Source organism: Leucoraja erinacea, chromosome 5 (assembly GCF_028641065.1).
Source record: "Leucoraja erinacea ecotype New England chromosome 5, Leri_hhj_1, whole genome shotgun sequence".
Taxonomy (NCBI): Eukaryota; Metazoa; Chordata; class Chondrichthyes; order Rajiformes; family Rajidae; genus Leucoraja; species Leucoraja erinaceus.
In genome coordinates this window covers 99,142,255-99,167,520 of record NC_073381.1, presented here as the reverse complement: position 1 = coordinate 99,167,520, position 25,266 = coordinate 99,142,255, and the positions used below count along the sequence as shown (strand labels likewise).

General features: G+C 45.2%; 1 protein-coding gene across 1 annotated transcript in view; it reads right to left on the bottom strand.

Annotated features, from left to right (window-relative positions):
• LOC129697702 (zinc finger protein 585A-like) overlaps positions 1-25,266 on the bottom strand; it is a 76,060-nt gene that overhangs the window by 32,412 nt on the left and 18,382 nt on the right. Inside the window, exons 3-7 of the mRNA XM_055636410.1 lie at positions 19,614-19,673; positions 18,233-18,351; positions 12,225-12,277; positions 10,685-10,752; positions 9,834-10,630 (exon numbers count right to left, since the gene is read on the bottom strand). Coding sequence (XP_055492385.1) covers positions 9,834-10,630; positions 10,685-10,752; positions 12,225-12,277; positions 18,233-18,351; positions 19,614-19,673 — 1,097 coding nt within the window. The remainder of the gene's footprint in view (positions 1-9,833; positions 10,631-10,684; positions 10,753-12,224; positions 12,278-18,232; positions 18,352-19,613; positions 19,674-25,266) is intronic.

The following is a 25,266-nucleotide window of genomic DNA, read 5'->3' as shown; positions in this document are numbered from 1 at the left end:
ACAGCTTGCCTTAGGTACACAGTCAACAGGCAACCCTCACCCTAGCCTCACCCAACTTCCTGCCCCCGTCTGAAGAGCAAAACCCTGAGGTGGTCCTACTGACTGATTCCAACGGGAAGTTTCTGGAACACCAGAGGCTGTTCCCAGGTGGCCAGGTATTAGTCAAAAGGTGCAGCACCACAGACCAGGCAATCAGGGTCCTGAGCAAAGATACCATCGGAAAGACCTCAACACCTCGTGATCCATACAGGCATGAATGACTTGCGCACCTAACGCCATCGTACTGCTGGGGCAATAACGAGGATGGCAGAAAAGACCAGCAAGGAATTACCTGACTCAAGGATTGTGATATCTACCCTGCTGCCCAGGACAGATATCCCGCCCCATGTGATCCACGATACCAACATGGAGATCGGCAGAGGATGTGCCACCCACCCTAATGTCCAATTGACCCACCACCTGACCATCGGTATATGGGACCTCCATGATAATAATAATACATTTTATTTTCGGGCGCCTTTCAAATCTCAAGGTCACCTTACAAAGATTAAACAGAAGAGAAAAAAAAAAGTCGGAGTCGGAGAAAAATAATCTTTCTCGTTTCTTTTGCTTCTCTCCCCTTCTCTCTTTTCGTTCTTTCGTCCTTTGTTTTTCGTTGCCTTTCCGTTTTCTCTTCTTTTCTCTTGTCTGTTCCTTTTTTCTCGCGGATAATAAGGACATCATCAATACACAAATTAAAGATAGAAATCGCTCCAAAGACACAAAATCAAAAAAAAAAACAAAACACAATGTGAAGAGAGAGCAGCGGCAGCTAAAGCGCGCCAGCGTCCACTCTCCCTTCCGGCAGCCATCTTGGACACAGACTAACAAAGTACCTTACACACAGAAAAATCATCTGGCACATTTGGACATATCAGGCACAAAAGTCCAGTCCCCAACCCCAGTTCTCCCAAAAGTCAGGCCTATTAAGGCCACCGCTGTTGCCTCAACAGAGGCCCGATGTTCCTGGCCGTTCTAGCCGGGTGGTCTTGCCCCGGCATCGGGAGAGTCCTCACAGCGGCTTCCGAAGCTGACAAGGACGTACCGAGTTGGAGCTCCCAGGCTCCCGATGTTAATGTCAGCGCCGCCCGCTCTGCTCCGCTAACCCGCAGCCCGGAGGTGTTGCTCTCGGCGGTCCAGCTCACCGGAGCTCCAGCGCGTCGATCCAGTGCTGTAACCCAGGCAAGGCATCGCCCGCTCCGCTCCGCGATGGCGCTCCAGCGCTATGCCGCCACCGAAGCCGAAGTGCTGGGCGGTCCCCACCAGGAAACGGCGCTCCAAGCCCGCTGGTAGGCCACGAGGACGGGTCGACGGGCAGCCCAGAGAAAAAGCTGCCTCACCGACCAAGTAGGGACCTAGAAGTAACATTACCTCGTTTCCCCCACAATAAGAAGTCCATTTCTCCGAAAAAACGACAAACAAAACTAACTAAAAACTGAAAAAAAAAGAATTAAACGGATGGCTGCTGGTTAGCAGCCATTCCCCAAGATGGCTCCTCCTAATATAGTTGTGAGATTCAAAAATCACAAATGCTCTTGAGACAAATTCAGACAAAGAAGTGTTTTTATTAATTTCATATTCTGCAGAATAGGTGCCTCTCCTCTGATGTCCCCTAGAGGCACACCGAAGATGGAGATGCTTTTTATCTTTATACATTTCATTTCATTATTATCACATTCTCATCCCTCCCCATTGAGCTTCTTCCAATCATAACATAAAGCCCTGTTTCCCACGAGAACGTCTGGGAACGCCCACCTAACGTCAAAGACACCTCCCCTATCATGCATCGCATGTGCATTTAAATTAGGCATCTTGTCATAGTGTGTGTGTGTACATATTCATGTAATCTCATCAAGCATGCGTAGATGAGCGTGACTTCGTGTCCCTTTCCCCTTCGTTCTAATTTCTTTACTATCTCCTGCTGAAGTCTTTCTACTGCTACTTTTTATCTAGAATTTCTCTCTGTTCTTATATCGTTACTTTCTAATCTACTAGCAGTCTGGTTTCTGCCTTATTTCTTTCTAAGTTATTTTTCTATCCCTAGTCTAAATCAACCATGCCTGTTAACTCTTTCCTCACATGATGGAGTACATCTAAACAGGCAGGGAGTGAGGGTCTTCGCAAAGAACCTCAAGTATACTGCCCTGGGACGTAACCTTCCCACCCCCTCGATCAATGGGGTTCCAAGAGAGGCCAATCTGGACTACCTCCCCCTCCCCCCTCCCACCATGTAAGGACCACCCGCCAAACTGCGAGGAGACAGAACAGCCCAGCCAGGGCCGCCATTGCCCCCCAGCTCATCACTCCAGCCACAGCTGCGGATCACCTCGGAGATGGGATAGATCAGGCAGCTGCTGCACACCCTATGTTCCCACCTCCTATGTTAACAAAGGATACAAATATATAAACAGTCCCTTCCGAGTGACTGATAAAAACAGCATATCATTGCACTGAATTAGTACTGTTGATATTGTTGATATGATTGCACTGAATTAGTACTGTTGATATTGATATTAGTGCTGTTGATATTGATTATTAATATAGTTATTATTACTAGGTGGCAGTATGAGTCTGCCTTACCATGGCATACAAAACTTTACCTAACATTCCCCAATTATAGAAAAAACTAGTTTTCGCACCTGTCCCACAAAATAGGTTTTATTTAAAGTAAAAAAGAAGAGAATATAAATACAAAATAAATGAGTTCATTCCATATAGGCTGCTGGAATATCCAGGGTCTCTACTCTTCAACCTTCGGGATGAAGACTGGGAACCCTGAGTTCCTAAAGTCTATAGAAGACACTGATATAATGATATTAACAGAAACATGGTATCGAAAGGATTCGTTCATTCACTGTCCCTCAGTATATCAGTAAAAACTACTGATATACATAAGGGCAGAACCTGGGGGGGGGGGGGGGGGGTCTTGGTGTGGTACAAAGAAGAACTAGACAGTCACATTACATCAATAAAACAGGGGAAATCACATAAATGGTTGAAACTAGATTAAAAAATTGGAATAATTGGAAAAGATATATATCTATGTGCCGCCTACATATCCCCAACAGAATCGCCATATTTTGAAGAAGATATATTTGAAACTCTCCACAGGGAAATCAATCATTTCCAGGCCCAGGGAAATGTGCTACTATGTGGAGACCTGAATGCAAGGACCGGATGTGAACCTGATTCCATAGACCCACAGGGCAACAACCATGTGTTCGGTCAAACCCCCTTGTATGTCACACCAACTATCATTAACCGAAACAACTTTGACTGTGAAATAAATAAAAGTGGTAGAGAGGGAGTGCATCTCTGTCGAGCCTTGGGCCTGTACATAGTTAATGGTAGGCTCAGAGGGGACTCGCTGGGAAGGTTTACATATTCCTCAGCTCTTGGGTCTAGCGTGGTAGACTACGCATTTACTGACATAGACCCCTGCACCATCAGTGCATTCACTGTTAGGCAGCAGTTCCCTTTCAGACCATAGTCCAACGTGTACCTAAAATTTCCTGTTCAAACTAAAGACGTAAAAAAGGAACCCAGTAAGCTGTATAAACTAAATCAGACTTACAAATGGGCTTCAGATAGTGGAGATAAATTCATCATGGCCCTGAACTCACCCGATCTCACAAATAAAATACTGAAATTCAAGACAAACCCATATGAGACTACTAGAGATGGTGTAAACATGGCTATAAATGACATTAATATGAACTTTCACAAGGCAGCCATCAAAGCTGACCTTGTGAAACGGAAAAGAAAAATTATCAAAAAACACAACCATGAAAAATGGTTCGACCATGAGTGTAAAAGTGTCAGAAAAAACCTGAGGGAAACATCGAACCAAAAACACCGTTAACCAAACAACTCAGACTTACGTATTAGATATAATGAAACTCTTAAAAGGTATCAACACATGATTAGGAACAAAAGACAAAATTACACACAAAAGACTTGAAGAAATTGAAAATTCCATAAATCAAAACCAATTTTGGGATATGTGGAATAACCGGAGCACAACAAAACTACAAACACTACCAATTCAAGATGGAGATTTCTGGAGAGCATACTTCAAAAATCTATATAAAGACATCCCAATAAATAAAATAAACTCAAATTATTCCCATATCAAAGAAAAACTCCAAACACTAGAAACAATAATTAAAGATTATCAAAACCCTCTTGATTCCCCAATTACATTGGAAGAACTGACCAAAAAAATAATATCTCTTCACTCAAAGAAAGCCTGTGGTCCAGACAGCGTTAAAATCAAATGCTCAAGTACAGCACTCCGGAGATGCAGGACATAGTGCTTAGGCTGTTCAATATCATACTACGTTCAGGTTATTTCCCTGATATTTGGTGTCAAGGGCTTATTTCACCCATTTATAAGATTGGAAACAAATTAGACCCAAATAATTATTGTGGCAGTAGCTGCCTAGGGAAGTTATTCTGCAGTATCATAAATAACAGAATGCAGGATTTCCTTAACAAACACAACATTCTCATTAAAAACCAAATTGGCTTCCTCCCAAAACACCGTACCACCGACTGCATTTATACCCTCCACACTCTCATTGAATGTACACCAAGCGAAAAATGGGAAAATATTTGCCTGTTTTATTGACTTTGAGAAAGCATTTGACTTTATTTGGCACGAAGGGCTCTATTACAAACTCCTCGGCTGTGGTATAGGAGGAAAGGTATATGACCTTATCAAATCAATGTATCTGAATAATAAATGCGGCGTTAAAATTGGGGACAAATGCACTGATCTCTTAGCCCAGAGAAGAGGCATCCGCAAGGCTGCAATCTGAGCCCGACACTGTTTAATGTATATATCAGCGATTTGGCAGTAAAGTTGGACCAGAGCACAGCGCCGGGCCTCTGTCTTCTAGACGGCGAGTTAAAGTCCCTGTTTTATGCGGATGACTTGGTTCTGCTGTCCCCCACAGAACAGGGACTGCAGCAACAGTTGGACCTACTTGATGAGTACTGCCAAAATTGGGCCCTGGCAGTAAATCTAAAGAAAACCAACATCATGATTTTTCAGAAAAGACCCAGATGTCAGGAAGATAAATACAAATTTACTCTCAATGGTATTGTTATCGAACACACTATATGAGCTATACTTACCTTGGTCTAACTGTTTCAGCATCAGGGAACTTCAATATGGCAGTGAATGCACTAAAAGAGAAAGCTCGAAGAGCTCTGTATGCAATAAAAAGAAGATTCTACAACATCCAAATTCCAATTAAAATCTGGCTTAAAATATTTGACAGTGTAATCCAGCCTATTGCACTTTATGGTAGTGAAGTATGGGGTCCGCTCAGTCACCATAGTTATAGTAAATGGGAAAAACATACAACGGAGGCCCTGCATGCGGAATTTTGTCGGAACATCCTCCGTATCGTAAGGAAAACACCAACAAACGCATGTAGGGCGGAATTAGGCAGATACCCACTGATAATAAATATCCAGAAAAGAGCACTAAATTTTTGGAATCACCTTAAATCTAGCCCCCCAGATACCCTCCAGTTTAAAGCTCTTCAAACACAAGAGGGGAACCCAGAAAACAGTGCCCTATGTCAGTTGGTACTGAGACTAACTACCCCTATCCAGTTAAACCCTATCCAGTTAAATCCTGACCAGCCTCAGATCAATATTGATCCCCAATCACCAGTTAGAGTGAACCAAATTATCAAACAATGTAAAGAAACGTATTTGGAACATTGGGATAAAGAAACCAAAAGCCAAAGCAGATTAGAATGTTACCATGCCCTAAAAAGAGATTATAAATTGGCAGACTATCTCTCAACTGTTAGAGACATAAAGCAGAGACAGACCCTCACCAAATACAGATTAAGTGACCACTATTTGGCAGTTGAAAAAGGAAGACAGAAGAGATTCTGGCAACCAAGAGAAAACAGAATATGCGGCCACTGTTTGACAGATGAGGTTGAAACAGAGATGCACTTCCTCCTAAAATGCAAAAAAATTGACAAAACAAGGGATGCATACTTTGACAAACTCAGTGTGGCAACCCCTGATTTTAAAGAACTAGATGATACATCAAAACTAAGAATAATCCTTGGCAAAGGAAATACGGCACATCTTGGTGCACAATACGTAACAGCATGCCATAACCTTAGAGACGGTGAATGACCAACATGCACATATGTACGCACACACTAATTGACATTAACTAACACTAAGAAATTAATATTGAATTGCTAAACTTGCTATTGTGATGTGTGCTTACAGCTGCAAGAACGTGTAGCAATCAATAAAGGGCTATAGGCCTATTGCGAGTTTATGTACAGGGACATATCTATCCATGCACTGTATACTTGTATTTATACTTATGCATTTTAAATATGTATGTCATGTTTTATACTTTGGCAATATAACAATGTTTTTTTTATCATGCCAATAAAGTTTTAAATTGAAAAAAAAAAAATTGAAAATTGAATTGAATTGAGAGAGAGATAAATGCATGCATGCATGTCTATTTGTTTCTGGTTATAATAGATCTTGAATTATTTCTTTCAGAGCTTTAATGACTTTTGTTTATATAGTTTAGAAATGTCAGACAGTCAATAGTGACAAAATAATCCAATGTTTTTTGTAAACAATGGTTTCAAACCATTGTCTGAAACTGCAGCAAATGCTGATGAAATGAAGACCTTGCTCATGTTGGAGAAACTAACTGATAGATGGCTGCCGTGAAGAGAGAGTGGACGCTGGCGCGCTTTGGCTGCCACTGCTCTCTCTTCACACTGTGTTTTTGATTTTCTGTTTTTGGATTGAATTCTGTTTTTAATTTGTGTCTCTGTGATGTCTTTATTACTTATTTTATTCTGATTATATGTTTTTATTCTGATTACTATGTAAGATGGCCTTGAGATGTCTGAAAGGCGCCCATTAAATAACATTTATTATTAATATTATTATTATTATTATTATTATTATTATAGTGACATATCCTTTCCATGCAAAGGATAGAAAGTGCTTCATCGGCCACATGGTTTGTATTTCAATGCAGGCACTTTACATCTTTCCTTAGGCTGTCCCACGAGGTAGAAACATATAAAATAGGTGCAGAAGGAGGCCATTCGGTCCTTCGAGCCAGTACCGCCATTCATTGTGATCATGGCTGATCGTTCCCAATCAATAACCCTTGCCTGCCTTCTCCCCATATCCCTTGGCTCCACTAGCCCCTAGAGCTCTATCTAACTCTCTCTTAAATCCCTCCAGTGACTTGGCCTCCACTGCCTTCTGTGGCAGGGAATTCCACAAATGTACAACTCTCTGGGTGAAAAAGTTTTTTCTCACCTGTCTTAAATGACCTCCCCTCGTTCTGGATTCGCCCAACATTGGGAAATCTTTTTCCTGCATCTAGCTTGTCCAGTCCCTTTATTTGTTTATTTATTTATCTATGTGTCTATTTATTTATTTATGTATTTATTTATCTGTCTGTCTATCTATCTATCTATCTATCTATCTATCTATCTATCTATCTATCTATCTATCTATCTATCTATCTGTTTGTTTATTTATTTATTTGTATGTTTGTTTGTTTATTTATTTATTCGTTTCTTCGTTTGTTTGCTCATTTGCCCATTTATTTATCTATCTATTTATTTATTTATTTAGGATGATTTGCTTCCAGTCAGGTTCAGTGGGTCCTGAGCAGGCAAATGGTCATCGTGGGGATTGCGGGTTCATACTCAGATGTGGCACGTGGAGACCAGTTGGGCAGATAGGAGGATGGTTTACGAGATGGTCCAGTTTCAGTCCAATCCAGTCTTGAGCGAACAGGGGAGCTGGCATGTGGGGGATGCAGGCAGTAGATGGGATTGTTATGTGAACTTCAGTAACTTTGCCAAAGTGCTAAAGCATGGCGACACTTTTGTGCTACCCAGCTGAGGCCTGCTATACAATTTTACCACTGCCCAGTGTGGCGGGTTTGTAACTAGAAATGACTCAAAGTACTAGAGCAACTCAGTGGGTCAAACAGCATCACTGGATAACGTGAATAGGACATGTTGGATCGGGACAAGGCAAAGCCAGGCAAGTGATAGATGGATAGACACAAAATGCTGGAGTAAGTCAGCTGGACAGGCAGCATCTCTGGGGAGAAGGAATGGGTGATGTTTCGGATTGGAATCCCTCTTCAGACTCTACCCGACCGTCAACCATTCCTTCTCTCTAGAGATTCTGCCTCACTCACTGAGTTCCTCCAGCATGTCTACCAAAGCAATGTCCATCATTAAAGGCTGAAAGGGCTTAAAAAAGTGAGGATTGATGAAGATTAGCCCGAAACAAAAAGTAATAATGATTGCTGTAAAAAAAGTATTAGGTGCACAGTGTGTATAATAATTGCCCATTTTCTTCTGCAACATTGGTGACGGCTGCATTAGAAAAAGGTGACAGTGATCACTAGGATTTGACCCCAATTGCATCAATGGATCTATTTTGTACAGCTAATCCATTATTTGTCAGTCATACCTTGCAGTACAAATCATCAGTCTAGTCATAAAGGCAAGAGTGGGCATGTTTCCGTGCTGTAATTGTTATATGGTTATATGTTGCTATAGAAACTCCTCAGAGGAAAGATCCTCATAGGAAAGGAAATACCACCTAATATAATGAAATCCATTGAACAAATAAATTACATCAGCGGCCAAAGATATTGCCAAGTGCAGGAACTATCTTTGAAGGGGTGGGGAGGTGGCCGACTGCCCTATGGCTACAGATATCCATGGAGGCGAGAATAATTTCTTATCATTTCTGGAGATGGTTGGCATTTTCATTCATTATCGATAGCACAACATGAATTCTGAAGAATTCCGATGAACACAGTGAGCTCCGCTTTATTTGTTACGCAAGGCACAAATGCGTCAAGACTTTCTTTGAAATAAAACACTTTAAATACATTTAAGTTTTTGGGCCAGTGGCAGCCGGCTGGTACTGTGAGCAGTCGGGTGTGAGCAGCTTTGCTCACTTTTACATTTTCACTTGGGGACAGTATGAATGAGAAGATGCTGGTACTGTTGATCGTCTGCTCCTTGACAGGGCCAAGATGGACTTCCATTAGGAACACTTCTCCATCAGTTTCCCCACCACGGGTGGCTGACCTGCTGAGTTCTACCGGCACTTTGGAGCGGAATGGACAGGTGACGTGTTGGGTCTGGACCCTTCTTTGGACTGATGGAGTCAGGGGAGACAGCTGGAAAAAAGAGATGGGGTCGAGACAGACTCCAGGACTTGATCAGGAGGTGGGCGGGGGGGGGGGGGACCATTCTGGTCACTCCATTACAGCACTGATGTGGAGGCTTTGGGGAAGGTGCAGAGATAGTTAACCAGAATTATTTAAAAACAAGGAACTGCAGATACTTGTTTACAGAAAAGGGCACAAAATGGAGTAACTCAGTGGGACAGGCAGCATCTCTGGAGAGAAGGAACGGGTGACGTTTTGGGTTGAGACTGAAGAGGGTCTCGGCCTGAAACGTTACCCGCTTCATCCAGCATTTTGTGTCTACCGAGACAGCGCCTATCCATGTTGCGGTGTGCCAGCAGGCTGGAGGAGCGGGCAAAGGGCTTGCCACAGAGCGGGCAGGTGAAGGGGAGCTGGCTGGTGTGGACTCGCTGGTGCTCCAGCAGGTGGCCAAGGTGGGTGAAGCCCTTACCACAGGACGGGCAGGGGAAGGTGCGCTCACCGCTGTGGGTACTCCGGTGCTGCCACTGGGTGAACATACAGGTGAAACCCTTGCCACACTCAGCGCACTCAAAGGGTCTCTCTCTGGTGGGTATCCGCTAATGCTCCCGCAGCCCCTGTGCGCTCTTCAAACGCTTGCCTCCGTGGGAGCAGCCGCTCACTGACATGGGCCCGCTGGTGCTGCCGCAACCCCCGCGAGCTGTTAAATGCCTCACCACAGTAAGGGCAATCGTTGGGCTGGCCACTGGTGTGCACGCGCTGGTGAGACTGGGTGTGGGAGGCCATGGCAAAGCCCTCTCCACTCACTGGGCTGGGGACGGAACAGTCAGCAGCATGCACCCGCTGGTGGGACAATAGCTTGGTGGAGCATGTGAAACCCTTGCCGCACTGGGCGCATTTGAAGGGGCGCTCACCAGTGTGGATACGCTGGTGCTCCAGCAAGCTGGTGGACTGGATGAAGCCTTTGCCACAGTCGCTGCAGGTGTGGGGCCGCTCCCCGGTGTGCACGCGCCTGTGCACCTGCAGCCCCGAGAACCAAGCAAAGCTCTTGCCGCAGGTGGAGCAGCCATAGGGCTTCTCGCCCGTGTGCACCCGCCGGTGGATCTTCACCTCCTGTGGCGTCTTGAAGCTCTTGCCGCAGTCGGAGCAACTGAAGGGGCGTTCTCCTGTGTGCATCAGCCGGTGGGTCTTCAGTACCTGCGCCGTCTTGAAGCTCCTGCCGCACTCCCAGCAGTCGAAGGGGCGTTCTCCCGTGTGCACCCGCCGGTGGGTCTCCAGATGGCATGGGTACTGCCAGGCCTTGCCACAAACGTCGCACACATAACGCTTCTCCTTGTTGTGCCCCATTACATGGTCCTCCATCGAAGCTCAGCCCCTCGAAGCTCAGCACGCACACCGAGCAGATTGGGGGGGGTGACTCACCGGCACCCTGGCCGCACTCAATGGCCGCTCACGGCCCGTCTTTCTGCCACAGCAACAGCTCCTAAACCCTACAGGAGGGGAAGACAGAGGGTCAACAAGATGGCAAACATGCAGGGCCGGATTTACGTATAAGCTAGACAAGCTTAAGCTTAGGGCCTCGAGATCTAGGGGGGGGCCTCTGCTCGCTGCGCCAAGGTGTGTTAAACTTTTGAGATTGTGGCGTTGTTACAAAACCTACCATCGGTGGCGCTGTGCTTGCGATTCCGGAGGCTTTGGTGGTGTGGGAGGTTATTAAAATACAGGTGAGGTATATATTCGTTGTGGAGAGGAATTTGCTCCACAGATCCTTGGATCATTGGAAGGGCAGGACAAAGGCACGTGGCACGGGGGGCCTACACACCTTCACGTGGCATGGTGGGTCTACACACCTTCACTCCGCACCTGGAGTGGACTCACCTCACCGCCGCATGAGGGGCCTTCCCAATTCGCCGCGCACCGGAGGCCTTCCCAATTCTCTGCCGCACCTGGGGCGGACGCACCTCACCGCCCCACCGGACCCGTCGAACCTCGCCGCCCCACCCGACCCATCGAACCTCGGCGCCCCACCAACCATCCGCCCACCAGGACCTCCCACGCTTTGCTCGCCACTCCACCACCCTCCAGCAGCCGTCGCCTTACCTGCTGCCTGGACTCATCACCGGACCTGAACTTTCCACCAAAGATACTAGAGGAACTCCTCAAGGGTCTTTGGTTTCTACACTGCAGATTACCACTGCCCTGGGTTTGACTGCGCTGAGTCCTAATGCTAGTCCCCCCAATTCTGGTAACCTCAGTAGCTGTTCCACTGGGTCTTCCCCGTTCCCCTCAAACCATGTGACCCCAGCTCTTCCCCACCCACACTACAGTCTTCATACCCCCCTACCCCCTGACCACCCACCACCAGACTTCACCTCGGCCTCAGCCCACTCACCTGCCTTCCTCCGGCCCCAACTCCCATCCCTGCCATGTGTTCACCATCCCCCCTGTCCTCCCCCTCTCAGATACCGAACGGTTTGTCCACAGCAGAGGCCTCACCTTTGTCCCTTCCACAATATCAATCGGTATGGAAACTCCGGATCAGGAAATCCCTCTTATTTGTCAAAAACTGTACGTGAGGAAATAATTCAACTCATGGCAAAAAAAGTTAAGGATGCAATTCTGGCTGACTTGAAAAAGGCTGGATATTTCAGCTTGTCAGTGGATTCCATCCCTGACATTTCACATACTGATCAGTTGACTTTAATAATCAGATATGTATCACCTGAAGACTGTTTACCAATTGAGAGATTTTTTAACTTTCCTTGAGCTAAAGGACCACTCAGGAGAAAGCATGGCTGATTTTGTTTTTAACTATTTCACCACTGAGCTTGAAATTGACTTTAGAAAATGCCGAGGGCAGTCTTTTGACAATGCTGCCAACATGGCTGGTATGTACAAGGTTATGCAGCAAAAAATCCTCTAAAAAAACAAATTTGCAAGATTTATTTCATGCGCTGCTCACTCATTAAATTTGGTGGGCTGTTCAGCTGTTGATTGCTGCCTTGATGCAGTGAACTGTTTGGAATTATCAATGAAATTTATACCTCACACAAAGAGATGGACAGTTCTAAAATCATTTTTGCAAACTCAGTCAAAAGTGCCTATATATTTGTCAGACACTAGGTGGGAGGCACATGCAAAAGCCACAGAAGCTATTTTGGAAAGTTACAGCGCTATCACTGATGCCCTCGGTCATTTGTACTCTGATGTTAATGTGAAGGGTGATACCAGGCTTCAAGCTCACAATCTTTTGCAGAAAATGGAAGAACTGGAATTTGTGTTTATGCTGCATTTTTGGACCCGTCTGCTAGGTCATTTCCACAAGGTCAACACAGTTCAGAAATCCAAACGGTTATTGAGTACTTGTGCAAGTTTGTACAGTTCACTTCAAGACTTATTATGCACAATTTGAGAAGATTTTGATGAGCTTGAACAACAAGCAAAGGCCACCTTGCCAGATGTTAACGACAGAACTGTCACAGGGAGACAAAGAGTAAGGAAATGATGGAAGTGCACCTGGTCTTGATGCTTTTGATAAACTCTCTTCAAGAGATAAGTTTAGGATAAAATCCTTTATTCCTATACTAGATGCACTTGAAACCAATTTAAAAAGAGGTACTGTGTACAGTGAAGTTGCACAACAGTTTTCCTTTCTCGCTAATCTGACCGCATCTAAGCAAGAAATTCAGCAAGGTGTTGAACTGTTGATGGAAGCATACCCAGAAGATGTTGACCTGGAACTTACAGATGAACTTTTGCACTTTCACTCGTATGTGAGACAAAGCCATAAGCATACAGAAGAGCACTCTCTGTCTCATACAGACTGTTATCAAATAATATACAAGGAAACAATTCAGATGGCCTTCCCGAATGTGGAAGCAATCTTGCGGCTATTTCTTAGCTTAATGGTCACCAACTGCTCAGGAGAGAGGTCTTTTTCAAGACTCAAAGAATTAAAAATGAATTAAGGTCCACAATGTCTCAAGAGAGGTTGTCTGCACTGAGCATTCTGTGCATTGAGAGTGACAAACTTAGACAAACAGATCTTGGTGAACTTCTGGATGATTTTGCTATGAAGGCGAGAAAAAAACATTTTCGCTCTTAGTGTATTTGTAGTTTCTTTATTTCTTAATATTCCACATTCAATTCAAGAGACACTTGACAATAACTCACGAGAGGGGGGGGGGGGGGACTGAGGGGGGGGGAGAGGAGGAGAGGGGGGGGAGGGGAGGAGAGGAAAGGGGGGGAGGAGAGAGGAGAGTGGGAGAGGAGAGGAGAGGGGGGGGTTAGTGAGGAGAGGGGGGAGTGAGGAGAGAAGGGGGGAGGAGAGGGGGGAGTGGGGGGGAGGTGGGGAGCAGGGAGGGTGGAGGGGAGGGAGGGGAGGGTGTGAAGGGGGTAGGGGGGGTGTGTGTAGGGGAGGGACGGTGGGGAAGGAGGGGGGAGGGAAAAGGGGGAGAGGAGAGAGGGGGGGAGGGGGAGAGAGGGGGGGAGAGGAGAGGGGGGGGGGAGAGAGGGGAGGGGGAGGAGAGGAGAGGGGGGGAGGAGAGGAGAGGGGGAGAGGGTGGAGGGGGAGGGGAGAGGAGAGGGGAGGAGGGGAGGAGAGGGGAGGGTGGAGGGGAGAGGAGGAGAGGGGAGGGGGGGAGAGGAGGGAGGGGGGGGGAGGAGGGAGGGGGGGAGAGGAGGAGAGAGGAGGAGAGATGATGGGGAGAGGGAGGGAGGGAGGAGAGGGGGAGGGAGGGAGGGAGGAGGAGGGAGGGGGAGAGAGGAGGAGGCAGAGGGAGAGAGGAGGAGGGGGGGGGAGAGGGGGGGGGGGGGGGAGAGAGAGAGAGAGTGCCTTTTTACTTCAACCCAAACCCAAACCCAAACACAAACAACCATTTGCAGGCAGTGCTTTTTTACCTCTAACCATATATTCATTTTCAAACCAAATTAAGGGTACTCACAGTGCTGTAGACATTTGTCAGTGTCATTCAGAGCTGATTGAGGCACACCACTTGCAGAGGCTGATTGCGGCACACCACTTTCAGAGACTGATTGAGGCACGCCACTTCCTGGTTTTATAGTCCCTCCCTCTCCCTCCAGCAGGGGCAGTAGAGAGAATGGGGAATTTTGTAAAAACATTAATATCTCTGACAATTTTCATCGACGGGAAAAATCCTCGGTACACAAGCGGCGGAGGGGGGCTCTGAGCGAGGTGGCCAAAAATGACGGCACAGGTGGCGGCGTACTCTCGGAAATCGCAGCACAGAAAGCCAAAACTGGCCAAGAACAGACTTTTAGTAATATAGATAAGTTGTGTTTCTGTTGAACGTTTTGCACTGAAGCCATGTTGTGAGTCCACCAGCATCCCATTCTTTTCATAATGTTCCATGATGTGAGAGTGTATGATGTATTCCAAGATCTTACATGTAACACTGGTCAGGGAAACTGGTCTGTAATTCTCAGGCGCAGCCTTATTGCCCTTCTTAAATATTGCACAGTTGTTTGCTTCCTTCCACTGCCGTGGTAGTGACCCACAATCAATTGAGGACTTGAATAAATCTGTGAGTATGGGTATTATTTTTGATGTGAACACCTTTAGTAACCATGGTGGCAACTGATCTGGGCCTGCTGCTTTGTTTGGCATCAGGTTCTGTAGTTGTGTTAGTACTCCTGCCTCATGGATCACTAGTCCAGAGATATACTGCATGTTACTGATTCCCATCGATGGAATATAGGACTTGTTTTCCATCGTAAGTACACTGGTGAATTGAGCATTAAGTGCTTCGGCCTTCCCTTTCCCGTCACTTACAATTGTGTTGTTAACCTGAGGTCTGCAACTCCCTTCTCTCCGTTACCCAAACGTTTCATATAAGACCAAAATTGCTTGACGTTTTCTTTCATTGCTGTGGTAAGGTTGTTTGACACAAAGTCTTGTTTGGCTTTCTTCAAAGCTTTCCTTAATTCCTTCTGGCAATTTACAAAGGAATCCCAATCTTCTTTGTCTTGATTTCTGTATAAGAGCTGGGAGGTTCTACTGCAGTTGTACAGGGTCTTGGTGAGACCACACCTGAAGTATTGCGTACAGTTTTGGTCTCCTAATCTGAGGAAAGACATTCTTGCCATAGAGGGAGTACAGAGATGGTTCACCAGACTGATTCCTGGGATGGCAGGACTTTCATATAAAGAAAGACTGGAAATACTTGGCTTGTACTCGCTAGAATTTAGAAGATTGAGGGGGGGATCTTATAGAAACTTACAAAATTCTTAAGGGGTTGGACAGGCTAGATGCAGGAAGATTATTCCCGATGTTGGGGAAGTCCAGAACAAGGGGTCACAGTTTAAGGATAAGGGGGAAGTTTTTTAGGACCGAGATGAGAAAATCATTTTTTACAAAGAGAGTGGTTAACCCGTGGAATTCTCTGCCACAGAAGGTAGATGAGGCCAGTCCATTGGCTATATTTAAGAGGGAGTTAGATGTGGCCCTTGTGGCTAAAGGGATCAGGGGGAATGGAGAGAAGGCAGGTGCGGGATACTGAGTTGGATGATCGGCCATGATCATGTTGAATGGCGGTGCAGGCTCAAAGGGCCAAATGGCCTACTCCTGCACCTATTTTCTATGTTTCTATGTGTCTTCTTTGCTTTATTGTATGGTCTCTGTTTCTTACATCTGAGTCAGTGGTGATGTCTAGTGGACCAGGGTGGGGTATTTGGTTTGGCTGCTGTTTTTTTTTAAATATATCTCTCCATGATCTGCTTTATTTTGGTTTCAACAGTGTCCCACTTCTCCTGAATAGAAGCATTCCCCATTGAGAGATAATGGTTCTGTGAAGCTTCCAGGTCTGCATTGATCATTTCCTCGTCTGCTTTCCGCCGTACGCAGTATTTCCTTCTAGGTTGTCGTTTCCACTTGGCTGTTAGATCCAGGTCAACAATAACTATGTCATGGTCGCTTCCACCTGCTTCCACCTTGGTACCCTAAACAAGACTGGTGTTATTTGTGAATACCAAGTACTATATTATATCCCTTGCCTTTATTGCATATTTCCTCAAATTAATTTTCAAGTTCACTTACAAACTGTTTATCATCGTGTCTGCAAACTGTTTATCATCGTATAAGCAGTAGCTATTAAAAGTGAGTGATGTCCTTTCAATTCAATTGGGTTCCACATTAATTCAAACTCTTCTTTACGAACCATAATAATATCCTTTGTACATGCTATTAAGATGCCACCATGAATTCTGACCCATCTGTCCCTTCGATAGACACCATATGTATCCGGGAAAATCTCATTACTATTAATGTCCTGTGAAAGCAAAGTTTCTGTCCCCTGTACAATATCTGGATTATACTGATCCAGAGGTATCTTTACCTCGGAGGTTTTATTCCTAATGCTCTGAAAATTTACCACCAAAATTATTAGTGAGTTCCTGGCTTTACATTTTGTTAACTTGTTTTTAACTGTCTTTGGAGCTTTAGGGGGTGTTATATTACCAATAAATATGTCACCTCCATCATCATCATTCAGGGTAAAAAAACAGTTTGATGTATCACTTTCAAATGATGAATTAAACAATGTATCAGAAATGTTTCATAATTTCACACATTGGACATATCCAGACACAATTTTCCCCTTCAAAGCTGCTGTATGTTACATCATCCATTCCACCGCATGCAGCATGTTTCCATATTTGACAACCATCACATTCTATACCCTTGTGCCGGCTAGTTACCATCTCATTGCCCACCCCACATGGTTCAGGTTTACAGTTTGTGCATTGCCATGAAAGATTCTGCTTTGTAATGTTCATATATTCCTTGATAGTCATGTCGGCACATTTGACATGATACATTGCATCACAATCTATGCATTGAAGTTTTCTTCAGTGATTTGTTACCAGCTTAGTACAGCTCCCACGGCTTGAAGGCCCAGGGTTCAAACTAACATCCCCAGATAACAGCAAAGTACTGAGAAACCCAATGTGCTTCTTCGGTCTCAGTTTAATAGTCGTACAGATGGCTGGTTTAGTCAAGAGTCTGTAACTGTTGATGTAAATTGATGTGTGTCTCGTGCAAACTTCTCTCAGGATTAAGTGTGAAAAACCAGGTGTTGGTCATCTGTAGTTTGTTTCCAATGGTTGAATTTATTGTCTCACAAACAGGCATACCAACAGTATGCTTCCGATGCTATATAGTAAGGCCATACTTAGTTGTGTTGTTCTACAATGTATCTCAGCAATTCAATCAATAATAATGAAATCAAGAGGCTACTCCCCTTTATGTTGTTCCACAATGTCCTCCAATGAATACTGCTTGTAGTCAGTCCACACCACTGCTGCATCCACATGCAGTTGAAATGAAAATCCAAGTTAAAAACACTGAAAATACCTCATATCGCGATAAAAACACCACTAATGTTTGCTAAAAGAGTCAAATAAGTTGAATGTCGCACGGTTGAGTTCGGATGGCTGAGTAATTTCCGAAAAATGCCACTCCGATATAGCCTTCCGTATCTGCCGACTGTAGCTTGCTGCTGTGTTACTCTGGTTTTCCGCTATCTTGCGATCCGCCTGTACTGTCGACGGTGAAGTCCTCCAGTGTCCGCTCTAGCTCACTCTCCAATATACCGTGGGGTTTCGCGATTAAAAACTAAGTTAAAATTCAGCAAAAAATGTCCATCTAAACTTCTATCTAACAAAAATAACAACATCAACATTTTCACTGTTGCTAAAAAGTCCACCACTATTAAAATGAACAAAAATCAACAAAAATTGGTTAAAAAAGTGGAGCTCCGCAGAGGCACGTCCGGCAGAGGCACGTCCAACCACTAATATTATGACGTTATTTACCTCAGTGAATAAGAGGGGGAGGTTTATAACGAGTTTTACCCCAGTTTTCCCCATAGACATGTACTTTATGTGATGATTTACCTCAGTTTGCCCCCATATTGACCCTATTCTACTCCCCTGCTGATTTATAACATTATTTACATCAGGCCGCTGCTCAGCAGCGACGCCACCAACTCCCGCTTCTCCGCCGCCATTTTCATCCGGCCGATGAGGAGGTTCGTCCTGGGGAGTTGGCGGGATCGCGACCGGCGGGCGGCCATCTTGGTGAGGGAAGGTGAGATCAGCGTTGCTGATTGGTCGGCAGCCATCTTGGAGAAGGGTTGGTGGCGGCCATCTTGGTGAGGGTAGACAAAAATGATGGAGAAACTCAGCGGGTGAGGCAGCATTTATGGAGAGAAGGAATAGGCGACATTTTGGATCGAGACCCTTCTCCAGCATTTTTTTATCTACCTTCGATTTTTCCAGCATCCGCAATTCTTTATCTTAAACATGTTGGTGAAGTGTCGCCGTCAGTGGCACTGGTTGACGGTGGCCATTTTGGTAAGGGGTTGACTGCGGCCATCTTAGTGAGGGGTCGATCAACGTGTGTATGAAGGGACTGCGAATGCTGGTTTAAACCAAAAATGGACACAATGTAACTCGGCAGGATGGGCAGCATCTCTGGAGAGAAGGAATGGGAGACGTTTTGGGATAGGCAGAGGGATCTAGGAGCACAGGGACACGGTCCCCTGATGGTGGTGTCACAGGTAGACAGGGAGTGTAGTAGAGCAGAGGGATCTAGCAGCACAGGTACACAGTAAGAAACATAGACAATAGGTGAGTAGGAGTAGGCCATTCAGCTTCGAGCCAGCACCACCATTCAATATAATCATGGCTGATCATCCACAATCAGTACCCCGTTCCTACTTTCTCCCTATATCCGTTGATTCCGTTAGCCCGAAGAGCTAAATCTAATTAAATCTAATTACATCATGTGGCGCCACCATTGTGTCTACTTCGCCAACAGTCTGTTTGACCACTTCCCAGAGGCCATTAAACTCCTATCTCACCAGGGACTAACTTTACTGTACCACTCTACTGCTTTTTTTTTTTAATTGCTGTTTTTTTCCCTTTTTCCTTCCGCGCACAATATTTAATATGTATAAGAATATGTGATTCTGTTACATTCCGTTTGTAGTTTGTTTGGTTGTTTGTTTGTTTGTCTTTTTGCACAAAGTCCGCGAGCATTGTCACTTTTCATTTCACTGCACATCTCGTATGTGTATGTGACGAATAAACTTGACTTGACTCTCTGCTTAATTATTTTAAGTATGTCGTGCATGTTTGTTTTAATGTTTCTTGGTATGTTTATGTAAGGGTAGGGGGGGGGGGAGAATCGGGGGAAACTTTTACCAATCAGTTACCAAAACGGAGATGCGATTTTTCTCCTTGTCACATTTCCAACCCCCCCCCATGGCCTAACAACGTGGAGTAGTGCGGCCTTTCCTGGAGGCCGGCCCAGGGCTTCAAGCCGCGGGCTTACCATCACGGAGCCTGGGATCGTTTGCTGAGGATCACCAGTGAAGGAGCTCCGCCGCAGGGCCTATACCGTGAACACCGGAACACTTTAACACCGTGAAGTCGCGGTCTCCAGTAAGAAGAGGCTGACTTGGGAGCTCCATGCTGTGGAGTGTTCCGATCCGTCCTGATGCCGGAATTTCCATCATGCCGACAAGAGGGCTTGAACAGCGCACCGTCGACAGCGGCAAGGGCGGAGGGTTTAACAACTCCAGTTACGGGTGAACAAAGGAGGAAGATGATTATTGCCTTCCTTAACAGTGAGGAATATTGATTCCACTGTGGTGGATGTTTTCACACAGAGAATGGTGAATCTGTGGAATTCTCTGCCACAGAAGGTAGTTGAGGCCAGTTCATTGGCTATATTTAAGAGGGAGTTAGATGTGGCCCTTGTGGCTAAAGGGATCAGGGGGTATGAAGAGAAGGCAGGTACAGGATACTGAGTTGGATGATCAGCAATTATCATATTGAATGGCGGTGCAGGGTCGAAAGGCCGAATGGCCTACTCCTGCACCTATTTTCTATGTTTCTATGTCTATGTTAAACTTTATTTTATGTGCTGTGTGTATTTTCAATTTTCACTTAATATGGCTGTATGGTAACTCAAATATCACTGTACTTTAATTGTGGAAAATGTTTCCTGCATCTACCCTGTCCAATCCCTGAAATGTTTGAGTAACACCTTACACTTCCTTATCTTGGTGTCTCCCTGTCCTGCAACTCAGTCTGATGAAGGCCTCTCTCTTCATCCCTCCCCCACGCAAGTCATGCCAGCTCCAAAGTCATCTTGTTTAGTCTCATTGTCAGTAACTTTATTTCACCTAGCCCACAGCTAACAATGGCCTGTTTCCTTTAACCTCGTCATTTTTTATCATATCCTCAGCATCTGGTTTGTTCTGTCATTTTCACACCTCACACTTCCATATCTCTAGTCTCCCTCTTCCCTGACTCAGTCTGAAGAAGGGTCTCAACCCAAAATGTCACCCATTCCTTTTCTCCAGAGATGCTGTCTGACTTGCTGACTGATTTCTGCTTTTTGTGTCCATCCCCTTTTTATTCATCTCTTCCCTGTGCCTCACCTGAACGGGACCTGTTTCCGCCTTTTCCCCTTTCACCAATATCCCTTTCTCTGCCTTCTCATTCTGCTCATCTTCTCTCACAGCCTTTCCTGTTCTTCCCATCTCTGGCCTTTGTCCACCCATCTGCCAATCACGCCGCTCCCCCTCACCTGTATCCATCTATTACTTAAAGATGGACACAACATGCTGTAGTAACTTAGTAGGACAGGCAGCATTTCTGGAGAGAAGGAATGGGTGACGTTTCGGGTCGAGACCCTTCTTCAGAATGTTTAGGGATAAGGGAAGCGAGAGATATAGACGGTGAAGTGGAGACATAAAGAACAATGAATGAAAGATATGCAAATAAATGACAATAATAATGGAAACAGGCTGTAGAGAGCTGTTTGTTGGCTGAAAACGAGAAGCTGGTGCAACTTGGGTGGGGGAGGGATGAAGAGAGAGGGAATGCTGGGGCTACCTGAAGTGAGAGAAATCAATATTCATACCACTGGGCTGTAAGCTGCCCAAGCAAAATATGGGATGCTGTTCCTCCAATTTGTGTTTAGCCTCACTCTGACAATGGAGGAGACCCAGGACAGAAAGGTCAGTGTGGAAATGGGATAGAGAATTAAATTGTTTAGCAACTGGGAGATAGAAACAGAGAAACATAGAAAATAGGTGCAGGAAAAGGCCATTCGGCCTTTCGAGCCCGCACCATGATTCGATATGATCATGGCTGATCATCCAACTCAGTATCCCATCCCTGCCTTCTCTCCATACCCCCTGATCCCTTTAGCCACAAGGGCCACATCTAACGCCCTCTTAAATATAGCTAATGAACTGGGCTCAACTACCTTCTGAGGCAGAGAATTCCAGAGATTCACCAATCTCTGTGTAAAAAATGATTTTCTCATCTCGGTCCTAAAAGACATCCCTCTTATCCTTAAACTGTGACCTCTAGTTCTGGACTTCCCCAACATCGGCAATAATCTTCCTGCATCTAGCCTGTCCAACGCCTTAAGAATTTTGTAAGTTTCTATAAGATCCCCCCTCAATCTTCTAAATTCTAGCGTGTACAAGCCGAGTCTATCCAGTCTTTCTTCATATGAAAGTCCTGCCATCCCAGGAATCAGTCTGGTGAACCTTCTCTGTTTGGCAAGAATGTCTTTCCTCAGATTAGGAGACCAAAACTGTACGCAATATTCCAGGTGTGGTCTCACCAAGACCATGTATAACTGCAGTAGAACATCCCTGCTCTTATACTCAAATCCTTTTGCTATGAATGCTAACATACCATTTGCTTTCTTCACTGCCTGCTGCACCTGCATTCCTACTTTCAATGACTGGTGTACCATGACACCCAGGTCTCGTTGCATCTCCCCTTTTCCTAATCGGTCACCATTCAGATAAAAGTCTACTTTCCTGTTTTTGCCACCAAAGTGGATAACCTCACATGTATCCACATTATACCGCATCTGCCATGCATTTGCCCACTCACCCAACCTATCCAAGTCACCATGCAGCCTCCTAGCATCCTCCTCACAGCTAACACTGCCCCCCAGCGTCGTGTCATCCGCAAACTTGGAGATGTTGCATTCAATTCCCTCATCCACATAATTAATATATATTGTAAATAGCTGGGGTCCCAGCACTGAGCCTTGCGGTACGCCACTAGTCACTGCCTGCCATTCTGAAAAGGACCCGTTTACTCCTACTCTTTGCTTCTTGTCTGCCAGCCAGTTCTCAATCCACATCAATACTGAACCCCCAATACCGTGTGCTTTAAGTTTGTATACTAATCTCTTATGTGGGACCTTGTCGAAAGCCTTCTGAAAGTCCAGATATAACACATCCACTGGTTCTCCCTTATCCACTCTACTAGTTACATCCTCGAAAAATTCTATAAGATTCGTCAGACATGATTTACCTTTCATAAATCCATGCAGACTTTGTCCAATGAATTCACCACTTTCCAAATGTGCTGCTATCCCATCTTTAATAACTGACTTCAGAATTTTCCCCACCACCGATGTTAGACTAACTGGTCTGTAATTCCCCGTTTTCACTCTCCCTCCCTTTTTTAAAAAATGGGGTACATTGTCTACCCTCCAGTCCTCAGGAACTACTCCAAAATCTAAAGAGTTTTGAAAAATTATCACTAATGCATCCACTATTTTTGCGACTACTTCCTTAAGTGCTCTGAGATGCAACTTATCTGGCCCTGGGGGTTTATCGGCCTTTAATCCATTCAATTTACCTAACACCACTTCCCAGCTAACCTGGATTTCACTCAGTTCCTCCGTCTCATTTCACCCCCGGTCCCTTGCTATTTCCGGCAGATTATTTATGTCTTCCTTAGTGAAGAGTGAACCAAAGTAGCTATTCAATTGGTCTGCCATGTCCTTGTTCCCCATGATCAATTTGCCTGTTTCTGACTGCAAGGGACCTACATTTGTTTTAACTAATCTTTTCCTCTTCACATATCTATAAAAACGTTTGCAGTCAGTATTTAAGTTCCCTGCCAGTTTTCTTTCATAATCTATTTTCCCTTTCCTAATTAAGCCTTTTGTCCTCCTCTGCTGGAGTCTGAATTTCTCCGTCCTCTGGTAGGTTGCTACAGTTTCTGGCTAATTTCTGGCTAATTTGTACGCATCATCTTTTGTTTTGATACTATCACTGATTTCCCTTGTTATCCACGGATGCACTACCTTCCCTGATTTATTCTTTTGCCAAACTGGGATGAATAATTGTTGTAGTTCATCCATGCAGTTTTTAAATGCCTTCCATTGCATATCCACCGTCAACCCTTTAAGAATCATTTGCCAGTCTATCTTGGCCAATTCACGTCTCATACCCTCAAAGTCACCTTTCTTTAAGTTCAGGACCCTTGTTTCTGAATTAACAATGTCACTCTCCATCCTAATGAAAAACTCAACCATATTATGGTCACTCTTGCCCAAGGGGCCACGCACAACAAGACTGCTAACTAACCCTTCCTCATTACTCAATACCCAGTCTTGAATAGCCTGCTCTCTCGTTGGTTCCTCTATATGTTGGTTTAGAAAACTATCCCGCATACATTCCAAGAAATCCTCTTCCTCAGCACCCCTGCCAATTTGATTCACCCAATCTATATGTAGATTGAAGTCACCCATTATAATTGTTTTACCTTTGTTGCACGCATTTCTAATTTCCTGTTTGATGCCATCCCCAACTCCACTACTACTGTTAGGTGGCCTGTACCACCAGCGTTTTCTGCCCCTTAGTGTTTAGCAGCTCTACCCATATCGATTCCACATCCTCCAAGCTAATGTCCTTCCTTTCTATTGCATTAATCTCCTCTCTTACCAGCAATGCTACCCTGCCTCTTTTTCCTTTCTCTCTATCCCTCCTGAATATTGAATATCCCTGGATGTTCAGCTCCCAGCCTTGGTCACCCTGGAGCCATGTCTCCATGATCCCATCTATATCATATTCATTAATAAATATCTGCACATTCAACTCTTCCACCTTATTACGAATGCTCCTTGCATTAAGATACAAAGCCTTCAGGCTTGTTTTTACAACACTCTTACCCCTTATAGAATTATGTTGAAAAGTGGCCCCTTTTGATTTTTGCCCTGGATTTGTCTGCCTGCCACTTTTACTTTTCACCTTGCTACCTATTGCTTCTGCCCTCATTTTACACCCTTCTGCCTCTCTGCTCTTTCACCCATCCCCCTGCCACATTAGTTTAAATCCTCCCCGACTGTACTAGCAAACACTCCGCCAAGGACATTGGTTCCATTCCAGCCCAGGTGTAGACCGTCCTGTTTGTACTGGTCCCACCTCCCCCAGAACTGGTTCCAATGCCCTAGAAATTTAAATCCCTCCCCCTTGCACCATTTTTCAAGCAACGATTCATCTGCAATATCCTCCTATTTCTACTCTGACGAGCCCGTGGCACTGGTAGTAATCCAGAGATTATTACCTTTGAAGTCCTACTTTTAAGTTTATCTCCTAGCTCCCTAAATTCATCTTGTAGGACCTCATCCCTTTTTTTACCCATGTCGTTGGTGCCAATATGCACCACGCCAACTGGCTGTTCACCCTCCCCCTCCAGAATGTTCTGCAGCTGTTCAGTGACATCCCTGACCCTTGCACCAGGGAGGCAACATACGATCCTGGAGTCTCGTTTGCGGCCGCAGAAACGCCTATCTATTCCCCTGACAATTGAATCCCCTATTACTATTGCCCTTCCACTCTTTTTTCTCCCCTCATGTGCCACAGAGCCACCCATGGTGCCATGAACTTGGCTGCTGCTGCCTTCCCCTGATGAGCCATCTCCCCCAACAGTATCCAAAATGGTATACCTGTTTAGGAGGAAGATGACCGCAGGGAACTCCTGCACTACCTGCCTACTCCTATGCTGGCTATTGGCCAACCTGTTCCCTTTCTGTCCTCTTACCTTTTACCTGCGGTGTGATCAAGTACGTGCTATTCACGACTTTCTCAGCATCGTGGATGCTCCAGTATTAATCCAACCGCAGCTCCAATCGTTCAATGCGGTCTGCCAGGAGC